The sequence below is a fragment of the Lipophrys pholis genome (assembly GCF_963383615.2).
Source record: "Lipophrys pholis genome assembly, chromosome: 22".
In the NCBI taxonomy this organism is placed as follows: Eukaryota; Metazoa; Chordata; class Actinopteri; order Blenniiformes; family Blenniidae; genus Lipophrys; species Lipophrys pholis.
The window spans coordinates 2,292,102-2,306,587 of record NC_137644.1 but is presented as its reverse complement, the minus strand read 5'-3'; the positions used below and the strand labels follow the sequence as shown (position 1 = coordinate 2,306,587).

Sequence of the window (14,486 nt, the reverse complement as noted above, 5' to 3'; positions counted from 1 at the left end):
GTCATCACCCCCGTCACCCCCCACCGCGGTCTGCGATGTCGTCTAATATCCACAACAATCACGGCCTGCAGGCTCCAGTCGAGCAGCAGGAAGAGCAGGAGCATAGACCTGTAGGACTCAGTCATTATCAAGTCTATGAGCAGGATTCTACTTCTAAATTTCTTTGTTCGCCATGTCTTCTGCGTTTTTGTTGTGTTTGGTGAGTCACAGCGCCCCTAAAGGCCTGGTGTATGTACTACATGCCCTGAAGCCTCGTGTGGAGCCGAGCTCACAGTGAGGTGTGGACGGAATTCTTTTTGAGAACCTCGGGGAGAAAAAAGATCATTTTGGCTCGTGTGGATGTGGCTTCAGAACTTCTTCTCCATCCACCTCTCCTTCACCCCGGAAGGGTTCTGTGTGGCGGCCATGATAAGAACTGTCTGGATTCTCAATAAGCAAAGGAAAGGAGGCTCGTTGCTTCCTCTAGAACCTCCTTCAGCCTAGGAACCAATGATGGTTCCTTTACCAAAGGAGACCAGCTCATGTTCCCCCACAGTTCCTTGTGGCGACATTTAAAGGAACCCGCTCATCAGTAAATCTACTGTTTCCATGAGCATCATGTCTGAGTTCTACTGAGGAGAAAGGAGTGAATTTGTCCCAGTGGTCTAATGAAGAATGTGGTTCCTCCAGGGGGGGAAGCAGGACTCGTTCCAGCAGTGGGAGGTGGTTCCCATCGAGGTGTGTGACGTGCGACAGGTGAAGAACAGCTTCAAGAAGCTGATGAAGGCCTGCGTGCCCAGCTCGTCGACCTCTGACCCCAACATGAGCTTCCTGCGCTGCCTGGAGGACTCAGAGTGGATGACCCTGGTCAGTGTGTGTGTGTGTGTGTGGGGGGGGGGTGGCCCGGGCTGTGGCTGGTGCTCACTGTGTGTGTGTGTGTGTGAGACAGCTCCACAGGGTGCTGCAGGTGTCTGTCCTGGTGGTGGAGCTGCTGGACACAGGCTCGTCGGTGATGGTCAGTCTGGAGGACGGCTGGGACGTGACCACACAGGTGAGACACACACACCTGCTGCATCTCGTCCACGAGTCAGTGGAGCAACACATGACGCTGTGTGTGTGTGTGTGTGTGTGTGTGTGTGTGTGTGTGTGTGTGTGTGTGTGTGTGTGTGTGTGTGTGTGTGTGTGTGTGTGTGTGTGTGTGTGTGTGTGTGTGTGTGTGTGTGTGTGTGTGTGTGTGTGTGTGTGTGTGTGTGTGTGTGCAGGTGGTGTCTCTGGTGCAGCTGCTGTCAGACCCGTACTACCGGACGCTGGACGGCTTCCGGCTGCTGGTGGAGAAGGAGTGGTTGTCGTTCGGCCCATCGCTTCAGCCACCGTGGCGCCCAGACGCTGGGGAGCCAGAGCAGCGGCTTCACACCCGTCTTCCTGCAGTTCCTGGACTGTGTGCACCAGGTACACACACACACACACACACACACACACACACACACACACACACACACACACACACACACACACACACTGACCCAAGCTGCCCCTCAGATCCACCTGCAGTTCCCCATGGAGTTTGAGTTCAGTCAGTACTACCTGAAGTTCCTGGCCTACCACTACGTCTCCAACCGCTTCCGCACCTTCCTGCTGGACTCTGACTACGAGCGCATCGAGCTGGGTGAGCCGTGTGTGTGTGTGTGTGTGTGTGTGTGTGTGTGTGTGTGTGTGTGTGTGTGTGTGTGTGTGTGTGTGTGTGTGTGTGTGTGTGTGTGTGTGTGTGTGTGTGTGTGTGTGTGTGTGTGTGTGTGTGTGTGTGTGTGTGTGTGTGTGTGTGTGTGTGTGTGTGTGTGGTGCTCCCTGCTGATGTGTGTGTGTGTGTGTTAGGCGTGCTGTACGAGGAGAAGGGTGAGAGGAAGAGTCCTCAGGTGTGTAAGTCGGTGTGGGACTACATCGACCGGCTGCACAAAAAGACGCCCGTCTTCTACAACTACATGTTTTCTCCGGAGGACGAGGAGGTGAGCGGCTGGTCTCTCGTCCAATCAGCAGGGAGACGTGAGCTGGATGGCGGCAGTGGATCAGCGGCGGGCTGCTTTGTGTTGCAGGTGCTGCGGCCGTACGCCTTCGTCTCCAACCTGAAGGTTTGGGACTTCTACACGGAGGAGACGCTGTCCGAGGGACCGTCGTATGACTGGGAGCTGAGGGGCCGGCAGGAGCGCCTCGCCGACGACACGGGGGAGAAGGCGGACGGCGGCGGCGGGCCCAAGTCGCAGCGGCGCGTGGTCTGGCCGTGCTACGACCCTCTGAGCAAGGCAGTGCCCGACTCCATCAGCAAGCTGCTGCAGGACCTGCAGAACCTGGAGGCGGAGCTTGGGCAGACCTCCGACCGCTGGAAGGACACCTGGGACAAGATGAAGAGTGCCCAGAGGACCGAGGCCAAGCTGGAGAGCAAGGTGGGCCAGCGGTTCGATTCCTGGAGCGTGGAGCTGCACTGCCCTCTGCTGGTCAATTAGTAGAATGCAACCTGCAAGTCTTCAGCTCAAGTCCCTGGTGCGTTTCACTGACCTCCTCTTCCTCATCTTCCTCCTCTCCCTCGCCAGCCGTCGTTCTCCAGCTCGCTGCTCATGTCGTCCAACCTGAGCCACCAGCGGCGCTCGCAGGGCGTCTACCTGCAGGAGAGCGGCTCCTCCATCAACCTGGCCCTGGACTGCGAGGCCAGCGCCACGTCCACGCCGGTGGCGGGCCGGCCCAGCACCAGCACCCTGTACAGCCAGTTCCAGAGCACGGAGAGCGAGAACAGGTGAGGTCCAACACCTGGGGGGGGCGGGGGCGGTGGCGGGGGCGGGGCCTCGCCTCCCAGGTGACTCTCTGGTCGTCTTCTCCCACCAGGAGCTTCGAGGGCATCCTGTTCAAGAAGGGGGCGCTGCTGAAACCCTGGAAGCCGCGGTGGTTCGTTCTGGACAAGACCAAACATCAGGTGAGCGGAGCGCTGGCCTCCTCCTCCTCTTCCTCCTACTCCTACTCCTCCACCTCCTCCTCCTCCTCCTCCTCTTCTACCTCCTCCTCCTCCTCCTCTTCCTCCTACTCCTCTACCACCTCCTCCTCCTCCTCTTCTACCTCCTCCTCCTCTTCTATCTCCTCCTCCTCCTCCTCCTCCTACTCCTCTACCACCTCCTCCTCCTCCTCTTCTACCTCCTCCTCCTCCTCCTCCTCCTCCTCCTCCTCCTCCTCTTCTACCTCCTCCTCCTCCTCCTCTTCCTCCTACTCCTCTACCACCTCCTCCTCCTCTTCTACCTCCTCCTCCACCTCCTCCTCCTCCTCTTCCTCCTACTCCTCTACCACCTCCTCCTCCTCCTCTTCTACCTCTTCTACCTCCTCCTCCTCCTCCTCCTCTTCTACCTCCTCCTCCTCCTCCTCCACCTCCTCCTCTAACACCATCACTCTGCCACAGCTGCGGTACTATGAGAGCCGGCAGGACAAGGACTGTAAAGGAGTGATCGAGCTGGCGGACGTGGAGTTGGTGACGGCGGGGACACCGGCCATGGGGGCGCCCAAGAACATCGAGGAGAAAGCTTTCTTTGATGTGAGTGGAGGAGCGACGCGGCGGCGGCGGCGGCGGCGAGGGTTGATCTGAACTCTGCTCACCTCCCCTCTCTTCCTCTCCTCCTGCAGCTCAAGACGACTAAACGAGTGTATAACTTCTGCGCCCAGGACAGCGCCAACGCTCAGGTGTGGATGGACAGTGTGCAGAGCTGCTTGTCGGACGCCTGAGAGGAGGCGGGACTTCTTTTCTTGTTTTTCTTTATTTTTTTTAATGGAGAGCAGCACGAGGAAGGAGAACGGGACGAAGGGGCCTTTTTACCACTTTCAGCTCGGATCTGTTCACTAGTGTTGAACTAATAACCTGCGAGTCGCAACGTTTCAGTGTTTTTGTTATAAAAAAAAGAGAAAGAAAAAAAAAAAGATTCGGTTCCGGAGAACCGCCTCCCTGACGTCCTGCAGCACGAAGATCCTTCCAGAACCTCCACCGCCGCCAACGCCCTTTAAACCTCATCGGGAGGAATGACGGAGGAGCTGCAGACGAGTCTGGGGGTGCGGGGGGGGTAGGGTGGGGTAGGGTGGGGGGGTCAAACGGTTCATGAAGGATTTCCTCTAAAATCCAGGGGGGTACTGCGAAAGCCTGACCCCCGGCCAAGACTCGTCAGGTATCTGAGAGTGTCGGTGAACTGTCACTGAGAGTGTTTACAAAGTGGACAGACCCACCCCCCCCCCCCCCCCCCCCCCCCCACACACACACACCCACACACCCACACACACACACACACAAGTTTCTATTCAACCACTAGGAGGCGTCAGACTGACGGGCCACTGAAGGAAACGAGGGATTTATTTTGTAGCTGAAGAAAACATGTGGAAGAAGAGCGACGGTCCTGAACAACAGATTATTTATGGAGGGGGTCCGGGACACGGGGGGGGGGGGGTGGGGGGGGCTCATGAAGGAGGATTCTGCTGTTGGTGACTGAACGCTATCTAACGCTCTCATCTCTAAAACTAAACGACGGTATAAAGACGCGTTTCTCTACAGGAGATTTTTAAAGTTCGTCATTTTCAGCTCAAAGCAAAGTGAAGACGTTTCCCAGGCGTCGCTAAACTCAAGTTTACAAACATTTGTAGTTCCATCCTGTGCCACCAGGTGGTGCAAGTGAGTCATTCTAGTGGAAAATATGCAACTTGGTGAACTGGTCACCTTCAAATCTCCCCTGGTCACCGGTAAAGTGACTCAGTGCTGCCGCCTGCTGCATGGACGAGGAATTAGTACGTTTAAAACGCAAACAGCAGAAATAACCCTTAATGAGCCGCGTGTGTGTGTGTGTGTGTGTGTGTGTGTGTGTGTGTGTGTGTGTGTGTGTGTGTGTGTGTGTGTGTGTGTGTGTGTGTGTGTGTGTGTGTGTGTGTGTGTGTAAAGCTCATCCAGCCTGAAGGTTTCCAACATGATGCCCCCCCACACAACACTCTGACACTTAATACCCCCCCAAACACACACACCATGTCACCCCCCCCCCCCAAACACACACACCTTGTCACCCCCCCCCACACACACACTCACAACCCCCCCACCGCTCTGTAAGATACGGTTGTACTGCTGTCTTTGAACATTTGAACATAAAAATTTGAAATTGTAGATTTTTTTCTTTGTGTCTAATAACTCCTTGTATATATATATACTACTCCAGATTTGTATGTAACGTTTATGGTAGTAATTTATTTAACTCGTCTCCTCAGTTCCTGAAGCACCACTTCGTTTTGAAATTAGGAATTCAATGTGCCATTTTGTTTATTTCTGTATTAATGTGACTAATGCTTTCATGTTCTTTTATTTGAAGACGTTAAACCCTCGTTTGACTTTTTTTTGTAAACAGCTGTTTTTTATCCCACGCAGCTCGTTCATGAGGGGGGCGGTGGTCTGTTGGGTGGGGGGGTGTGGGTGGTGGGGGTCTGGATGAGACTGCAGTCCAAACACAGCAGACGCTTCACACGGCTCCGTAGATAATAACTAGACTGTTGGTAAAGTGCATCAAACTCACTAAACTTTCCTTTTCACTAGTTAGTCCCAGCGTTAACTGAGTTTACACTTCTGGCCACGCCCACCTGTGACATCATAGCACTTATGTTAATGAGGTTGTTTACTTCACTCTGGGAGATTTACTGACGGTAGCTGATGAAGTAGCTGGTTGACCTGTGATGCCGCTTCAATCAGCATTAAATGACTTTATGGTTTCCAAAATCAGGATTTGAGGCGAGTTTCCAGCCCGTTTAGCCCCGCCCACTGGTCCCAGAACATTTCCGCACATCGACTCCTCCTCCTCCTCCGGGGGTTTGAACGCTGGTGTCTGGACTGCAGCCTCGGCGCAGCTTCTCTCTGCAGTTTACTCATCTCTCTGTGGTAACCCTGCAAGTTACATTAACCACCACAATACTGCTTAATCCTTTTTATTTATTTGTTTTTTTTTTTTTTATTAGAAAATGACCTTCTGAGCCGGGTTGTTGTCAATCATGTCAATATAGTTTTTAGAATCCAAATAAAAACTGTGGGTTTAAATGTTGACGTGCGTCTCGTTTGTGCTGCTTCAGCAGTTTAGATTCTCGAGCTCGTTCTTCACGTCACACAGCTTCAGTCAGAACCGCGGCCTGGATGCAGAGAACAAAGGCCCGGTTCAGGCCCAACAGGACGCCGTCATCCTCCTCAGCCGCCACTAGAGGGCAGCAACGTTTGGCTCAAGGGTTAATTCAACTTCACGCTGAGTTCTGAGGTTTAAGTGTTGAACTGTGCTAAACGTCCTCTGCATGTCAACATATTGGATCTGTCCCGACGACAGAACGAGACAAAAGACTAAAACCAGGACGACACACTGCTTCTCCACCTGAAACACGCCAGATATAAACGGACATGCTGCCTCCACCTTTCTGGAAGATGGAGGAAAGTGAAAACGTAGAACAAGTGACGCGTCCTGAAAACAGACTGGAGGAGACATGTGACGTCTGTCGCCTTTGTTATGATGACGCCTATAAAGCTTTTTTATTCACAGGATGTTTGCTGGATTTCTTTCAACCTCCCTCTTTAGCTCCGCCCCCCCGGGTCGCCGCTCCGCCCCCCCGGGTCGCCGCTCCGCCCCACCCCCCCACAGGGTCACCGCTCCGCCCCGCCCCGTCCCCCCCCCTGCCGGGTCGCCGCTCCGAGCACAGAGAGTAAAAAAGCAGGAAGCTTCTTGGTATGAATGTGGTCAACCGACACTTTAATTTCAACTTTTTTTGTTTTTTATTCTTTTTTTTAACAATGATGGTGGAACCTGACGGCTGTCAAATGATTTAAGTAAGAACACCAGAGGCCTGAAGTCCAGACCTGCCCTCCGTCCAATCCTGCAGCTCAGAGAAAATAAAATTAAATAAACTAAAAAGAAAAAAAAAACAAAAAAAAACAGGGAGGTGGAAAAACAAAAACATACAGTGTCGCTCCAGAGGCCACTCGCCCTGAGAGAGAGAGAGAGAGAGAGAGAGAGAGAGAGAGAGAGAGAGAGAGAGAGAGAGACAGAGAGAGAGAAAAGAAGAGACAGCAACAGGAATCTCAAGACTGTAAAATTACTTTTAAATGTGGATAATATTTGTATATAGGTAGATAATGTTTGGTTGAGAGGGGAAGTAAGAACTTAATACAATCAGAAGGTCTCAGCTCACGAGCTCGGTCAACACAAGCGGTTATACATGCACTAAAGAGAAAAACTAAAGAAAGACAGAAGATTAAAATAAAGTAAACATCAGGAGATTAGATCCAAATTTGTTTTTGCCCAAAAAATTTAAATAAAAACCAGACGAGTGATTTACTGAAGAGGCTGAATTTCAATGTTTCCTTAAATAAAATGGCTACTGGACATTATTGCACATGAGCAAAAGACAGTAATACTATAGAGCTCTGATCAGGGACCCCCTCCCCCCTCCCCTAACTTGGGGGGGTTGGGGGGGGGGGGGGTAAACTCACATTGTGCTATAATGGACAGGAAAACGGCTGCATAAGTGCTTTTTGTCCAAAGCTTGACGAGAGAAGGTGGAAAAGACGTTTTCAAAATCAGGTTTATTGTTGAGGCATCGTTATTTAGCCTGTGCTCTCCGCTCGGGGGAGGGGGGGTGGGGTGGGGGTGGGGGGGTCCTGATGTGGGCGGGGCCAATACAAACAGAAAAGAAAGGGGGGTTGAGGGGGGATCTCTCCAGACATAAAAAATAAAGGATGAGGATGGCGTGAGCCGGGGATTCTGTCGCTGCTACATTAAAACGTGACGATGTGCAACACGGGGGGGGGGGGGGGGGGGGGGGACTCTTCCTCCCTCCACTCCTCTTTTTTCATCCTCTCTTTCAATTGTTGTCGTTTTACAAGTCCGCTGCCTCATTATTGGTGTTGATTGGCAGTGTCCAGGTCCAATAACGTGGCAGAGTGATCCATCGGGTAAAAACACTGGAGCTGCAGTGCGGTGGTTCTGGGGGGTGGGGTGGGGGTGGGGGGGCTCCTCCTCACACCGGACCGTTGACCGACACCTCCTGTGGCGGCTGCACTGGTTCTTCTCTGTGGGGGGGCAGAGGGGGGGAGGGGGGAGGAGTCAGCAACACACTTCCTAAACCATGTTTGTCTTTATGAGACCAAATTAATTAATTAATTAATTAATTAATGTAATAAAGTGTCACAATGATGCAAATTTACTCTTTAACATGTAATAAACTTCTTTCTCACTTTTACCTTTGAACCTGGAACGTCAAGAACTTATAAATAAATGAAATAGATAAAAGAATTAAACCAAGGGACTGTCTGGAGGGTCCACCATGGACCAGATAAATAACGGGTCCCGTCTTAAAGGAACCTCAGTACTTTGTGTCGGGAGGAGAACCTCCGTCTGAACCATCGGCTTCAAGGCAAATAAAGATCCAGAGGGTCAGAACTCCTGCAGTGAAAAGAACTTCTTTAGGAGAGGAGGAGTGCAGCTATTTGTGTTACGTTACACTACGCTACGTTACGCCACGTTACACTACGCTACGTTACGCCACGTTACACTACGCTACGTTACGCCACGTTACACTACGCTACGTTACGCCACGTTACACTACGCTACGCTACATTACGCCACGTTACACTACGCTACGCTACATTACGCCACGTTACACTACGCTACGCTACATTACGCCACGTTACACTACGCTACATTACGCCACGTTACACTACGCTACGTTACGCCACGCTACGCTCATTAGGCTTTGGAATGATCTCCTTCCCTCTTTGTGCTCAATTGTCTGACTCCTTCAAGAACCAACTCTAGACTGGTCTCTGTCCTCGGGCTCTGAATGGACCCCCTTTGGGCTGCTGGGATTTTGTCTCGGCCTTTTATATTCTGTGTATTTTCTGGTGTTTTTGAATTGTGTTGTGAAGTACTTTGTGGCTTTTTGTCTGTGAAAGGTGCTATATAAATAAAGGTTACTTACTTTACTTACTTACACTGCGCTACGCAACGTTGCGTTAAGTTACGCTACGCAATGTTATGCTACGTTACGCTACACAATGTTATGCTACGTTACGCTACACAATGTTATGCTACGTTACGCTACACAATGTTATGCTACGTTAAGCTCCACAGAGGGAAGTGAGTTCTTAGTGGCGTATGGATAAAACCCTACGGTCTGCAGGAAGTACGGAGGAGCTGTAATACTGCAGTATTTAAAGGTATGAACAGACTGGAGCGTTAAACTACGATATTATGGAGGTTTGATCAGACCACTGGAGTGTTTATGGCTTTAATATCTTCTAGTTGTTTGTTTATGTTGTTATATGAAAAACACCTAAATTACAATCAATGTTGACTGATTGGTCGTTAGCCAAGGCTGCACCTGAATCACAACCTGGACCCGACCTCGGGTCAGAAAACTACTTAACTCAAATATAAAACCACAAACAACCAAAAACAGAAACAAAAGTGCTGATCAAGTCTGCAATAATCTGTTTTCTCCTCATTGCTAGGGGGCGCTGCTCCTCACCAGGAAGACACTGGAACCTCAACTGAAAAGTCTTTGTCTCTTCTGCTTTAGGACAGTGAGGAGTTCCACATGTGGCTGAAGCCTCCTGCAGAACCAGGAACTCAGAACCTCAGAATCAGTGTGACTGATTCTGAGGTTCTGAGACTGAACTTCCCCGTGTGGCGGACCTGGAGACGGTTTCCTGTTCCGTCACGAGACATTAAGCAGACGTCCCCTTTCATCCTGCTTCATTTCAGCTGATCTCACTGCAATGCGCCCTCCAGTGGACAAACCAGGAATAACGCCACTCCTCACAGCCGAGCCTGGGTTCCACCACGTCTCCACTCTGGGACCCGTGTTAAGAAAATAAAAGGTTTCCAAGCTTCTAAAACTGCTTCGTGTGGACCATCGGCCAAAACCGGCTCGTTTACGTGAACCGGTTCTGGTGTGGACCCTCAGTCTGCAGGTCTTATGTGTGACGCCCCAGCCCCAGACACCGTGTTCGATTCCCCAGCAGGTCACTGGAGTTCAGCCTGCGGCTGCTCAGCTCCTCTGTAGCGGCTCCATGAAGCGCTCACTGCTTTAACAGGTCCTGTATCTTGATTTAAAACGTTTCCAGAGTGAAAACCCCTAAAAGAATTAAAATCTAAATCCACTAAAATATTAAACAAACACGACTCGATGAGCTGCATCGTCTTCGTTTCACATCTTTATCATGTCAAGGTTGGTTGGCGCGGCGCGGCGGCGCGGCGCCTCGGTCAGTGTGAGCGCTTACTTCCTGTCCGTCGCTGAGTTTGCAGGCGAGTCGTCTTCGGGAGGATCTGACAGAGACAGTTTCTCCAGGGACACCGGACTCTCCTCACTGCAACAACAACAACAACAACACAGAGGTGAGCGGTCCACACCGACTGAAGCAGCTCTATGAGCAGTGACACAAACACACCAGCAGGTGGCAGCACCACTGAAGAGACAGAGCAGGTGGAGGAATCAAACTACAGCAGCTTCTAAAGAAGCTTAAACACAATCAGACTAAAATCATTTCTATGAAGAAACAGACTTGACACGTTTACTGAAGTTCTCTGTGAGACGTCGTCTCTAAGAGACAAAAAGTCTTTCCAGACCTCGAACCAGCGGCGATAAACCTCCAGGATGTTTCCTGGTTAACTGATCACCTTTACTACCAAGCAGGTTCTCAACTCGCTGGGTCAACCCAGACCTACGTGTGCACGTTCACATGAAAGGGGCGGAGCTTACAGCGTCTGACCAATCACACTGGGAGAAACCCTGCAGAGCAGATTACAGATTACTGAAAGTTTCAGGCTGAGCTTCCTCACTCCTCTTTTATTTTAGATTTTCCCTCCGGTTGTTTGGAGGCTGAGTTTCTCTTGTTTTTTGTGTTGGAATATTAATTCATCACCATGACGACAGGAGGAGTTCTGTGTTCTATAAATTCATGTTCCTGCAGTTCTGATCATGAACCTCATTATTCCAGATGAACAGACCTGGAACCAGAACCTCCTTCAGCTCAGAGACCAGGATTTATTTTATTCTGTCAAAAAGATTGTTCTGAATTCTTTCTCCTCTCCGCTGCAGCTCAGCGCTGAACCCACCAATCACCATCATTTAAGAAAAGGGCGGGGCATCTTCCAAGAGATCTGATTGGTCAGGAGGCGGAGCTTCACACTCACTGATCTTATCTAGAACGTATCCTGCTCCGGAGCAGGTTAGACATTCAGAGTCAGTTACCATGGTGATTTATCCTGGGAAGAAGTGAACCAGGGTCGTAGTACAGAAAACCTGAGTTAATCCTGAAGTTACCTAGATAAGAGAAAACCTGAGTTAATCCTGAAGTTATCTAGATAAGAGAAAACCTGAGTTAATCCTGAAGTTACCTAGACAAGAGAAAACCTGAGTTAATCCTGAAGTTACTGTGTAGTCTAGACCCCTGATCAGTTTTGAGAAACATTTGTAAACTGATGTGATAGTTTCCGTAGTACTCTGTACTTGTTGTTTGGCTGAGAAGGACGTTTACCTGCAGGATTGTAAACATCTCAACTGTAAAGCTCAACAAACCCTGCAGACCAGAAAACATCTAGTCTGACGAAGACGATCGGACCAGACCAGACCACAGGAAGCAGAACTCCTCCTGAGTCCAGCAGCAGCAGAGGAAAAGTAACTACCTCTGGGGGTCGGCTGACTTGCTTTCGGGGGCTGATTCGGAGGCGGCGGGAGAAGCTGCTGCCTTGTTTTTGTCGTCCCCTTCACTGTCCGACCCCCCCGAGGAGCCGCTGTCCGAGGCCTCCGTCCCGTCTCCTGCAGTCGGGTGGGGACCAGAGGGGGCGCCGGCGTCTGCTGACAGACAGGAAGAAGAGCGGCGCTGAAGCCTGAGGAAACATTGGGCCACAAAGTGAGAGCAGAACATGGCTCACCACTGCTGTCGTGGTTTGGTTTGGCTTGTTTCTGTCCTCCGGCGCCGCCCGAGTCCACAGGAGAGCTGCACCGGGGGCTCCTCTCTGTACTGCAGACCAGAGGGGAGACCGTCTCAAATCAACGCTCCAACAAGCCGGAGCTTCTGACTGGATTTCACTGATCTGGTTTGTTTTCAGCTCAATTCAGGAAGTGAAAAGTAACAGCGTAATAAAACACCCTGCGATGAGGCAGGAGCTCTGAGGGACTCCGCCCCTGCACATCTCAGTAACAAACAAACAAACAAACTAGAACCTTCCTGTAGCTCTCTGGTTTGAGCTCCGGCGCCTCAGCACCTTGAGCTCAGGACACAGTGGAGACCCAGACACTCCACATTAAACAGACTAACGGGTCATGTTGGGCTTTTTGAGCTGCAGACTCGTCTCCATTGTGAGGACAGCTAAACCTCACAAGCTGCAGGCACATTTGGAATATATGGACATTCTCATAAAGACATTAAAATACACTTTGCAGTAGCAATAGTAATCACTTGGTAGTTTTCAGTAACTTGCACAAAACTAATCGAAGGATTTGGTAGTTAATCCTTAAGTCCTTTAGTCGTCACAAACAATTGAGACTAAAAGTCTTCCACAGTTTAACAAACTACCAGGTCCCGTTTACACAACGATGAAAACACTTCGTTTTTATGTTTCTGCTTCAGAAAAGTTTGGCCTTTACACAGCAATGTTTTGAAAACAATGTCCATTTCCATGGAAACGGCAGAAACTCAAGAAAATGATGTAATTGGCAGGTTAGGCCACGAAAAGCTGCTATTAGTTGTTTTTGTAATGAAACCACACTCTCACTCTCACACTCTAGTGGACAGACCACCAAGATAGATTACTAATACGGTGACTGTCAAAATAAAAGTACCAAGTCCCAGGAGATTACTGACTGGGAGTCATGACACCACGGAGAAAAAAACTGTTCTGATTGACTGAGCATGTGCATAATCAGCATTTCAGAAAAGTTGCGTTTCCCCAGTTTTCATGGAACGTTTTCAAAAAGTTGTTTTCAGAGTATGGACACTCCATCGCTCCACCTCACGGTTTATACGTCCATGCTGCTACTTATGTTCATATCAAGTCATTTGTTGTTTATTTATATATATTCTAAACTTGTTTGTGACTTCCAATGCCCACCATGACCGTCATGCTGCTGTCAGAGAGCCAAACAGAATTCCATTGTATTTCATGTAGGCATCAACTCTAATCTAATCTAATCTAATCTAATCCAATGCCATGCTGGCCCGTTTGTTCATCCGGTCATCTCCTCACCCGGAGAACGGCTGGAACTCTGTGAAGTTGGCCCAGCCAGTTCCCTGTGTGTCTGCTCCGCCCTCCGCTGCGCTCTCCCAGCCTGCTGGGGACGGAGACAGCCCAGTCCCTCCAGAATCCCTGAAGTTCGCCGTCCAGCCGGGACCTGTGAACCACACGGGTCTGACGGTGAGCTCTTGTCTGGCAGGTCAGAGGTGACGTGCGGGCTGGGCTCTGCTCTACCTATCTCTGGTGTGTTCTGTCCGGAGTCTTCGTCCTCATCGGACTCAGAGCTACGGTCCCGTTCCCGGCCTCCGTTCTCCATGCTGCTTCTAGAGCTTCCCTCTGAGGACTGTGACACTCCGAACCTGGCAGAGAGGGAGCACTCAGGGATTAACATCAGAAATCTTTTCAAGCCGTCAGTCAAATCCAGTAGTAATGGCAGTTTATCTGTGGTGTTGCAGCAGCTTGTAGTTGTCATACAATGACATCTCGTGGTCACCAGTGGCACTTATCAGTATATTTTGACATTTAAAGGTCCCATATTATGCAAAATTCACCTTGTAATGGATTTTTAACAGTCAAATCTGTTTTCATGGGTTTTATGAGCTGGAAGCCCAAATTATGTCAAAATAAACAAATAAATACTTGAAATTGTTTGAATTGTGGGCCCTGAATCTGTAATCTATCAAAGTTTACCTTTTTGAATGGCATTATGGAAATAGATCAACTTTTGCATTATATTCTACTTTTTTGGAAAGGGTCTGTATATTTTCATTTATTTATTAACAATATTACAGAATGTGGATTGTTACAATCATGCTTCACGGTCCGGTGTTTCGGTTTCACTGGTGCCCCTGTTAACTGGTGACTTCTGCCACCAGCTGTGAGCAGCAGCTGATGTTAAAATAAGACAAACTAAAGGTAGGATACTTTAAACTTCAATGGAAATGCAGTTAAACACCATTCATCAGGACAGCTACGGATTTTGTTGGGGTTTTTAACATCTGCTGTGAAAAGGCGACACCGGAGGAAGCTGGTCACCAGTTGACAAGGAAAGCAGTTAATCCAAAACACCGGTAGTATCCACAGCTCGGACAGCGTGGCGCTCTGTGGAGCTCCTGAATCCTCCGGTCGCCACCAGACAGAAAAACGTCTGCAGCTCGTTGCTGCTCCACGGGGTTCGTTTCTGCGCGTCTATCTCTGTGAAGGTTTTTGTTGTGATCCGGTTTAAAAAATGGCGGGTGAATG

The 14,486-nt window shown here is 50.0% G+C and overlaps 2 protein-coding genes across 6 annotated transcripts in view; one reads left to right on the top strand and one right to left on the bottom strand.

Annotated features, from left to right (window-relative positions):
* sbf1 (SET binding factor 1) overlaps positions 1–3,901 on the top strand; it is a 55,196-nt gene extending 51,295 nt beyond the window's left edge. Inside the window, 11 exon segments of the mRNA XM_080491737.1 lie at positions 670–846; positions 929–1,030; positions 1,242–1,334; positions 1,336–1,428; positions 1,519–1,645; positions 1,852–1,982; positions 2,070–2,417; positions 2,565–2,764; positions 2,854–2,941; positions 3,416–3,547; positions 3,637–3,901. Coding sequence (XP_080347863.1) covers positions 670–846; positions 929–1,030; positions 1,242–1,334; positions 1,336–1,428; positions 1,519–1,645; positions 1,852–1,982; positions 2,070–2,417; positions 2,565–2,764; positions 2,854–2,941; positions 3,416–3,547; positions 3,637–3,735 — 1,590 coding nt within the window. The 3' untranslated portion in view covers positions 3,736–3,901.
* Positions 3,902–6,733: 2,832 nt separating this feature from the next.
* LOC308126935 (serine/threonine-protein phosphatase 6 regulatory subunit 2-like) overlaps positions 6,734–14,486 on the bottom strand; it is a 30,238-nt gene continuing 22,485 nt past the window's right edge. For 4 of the 5 annotated variants that reach the window (XM_080491636.1, XM_080491633.1, XM_080491635.1 and 1 more), the window contains 6 exons: positions 13,479–13,603; positions 13,257–13,401; positions 11,943–12,031; positions 11,694–11,865; positions 10,289–10,375; positions 6,734–8,077 (listed from right to left, as the gene is read on the bottom strand). In XM_080491636.1, the coding sequence (XP_080347762.1) occupies positions 8,026–8,077; positions 10,289–10,375; positions 11,694–11,865; positions 11,943–12,031; positions 13,257–13,401; positions 13,479–13,603 (670 nt within the window). In that variant the 3' untranslated portion in view covers positions 6,734–8,025. The remainder of the gene's footprint in view (positions 8,078–10,288; positions 10,376–11,693; positions 11,866–11,942; positions 12,032–13,256; positions 13,402–13,478; positions 13,604–14,486) is intronic. The other variant, XM_080491637.1, reaches the window with a different exon arrangement.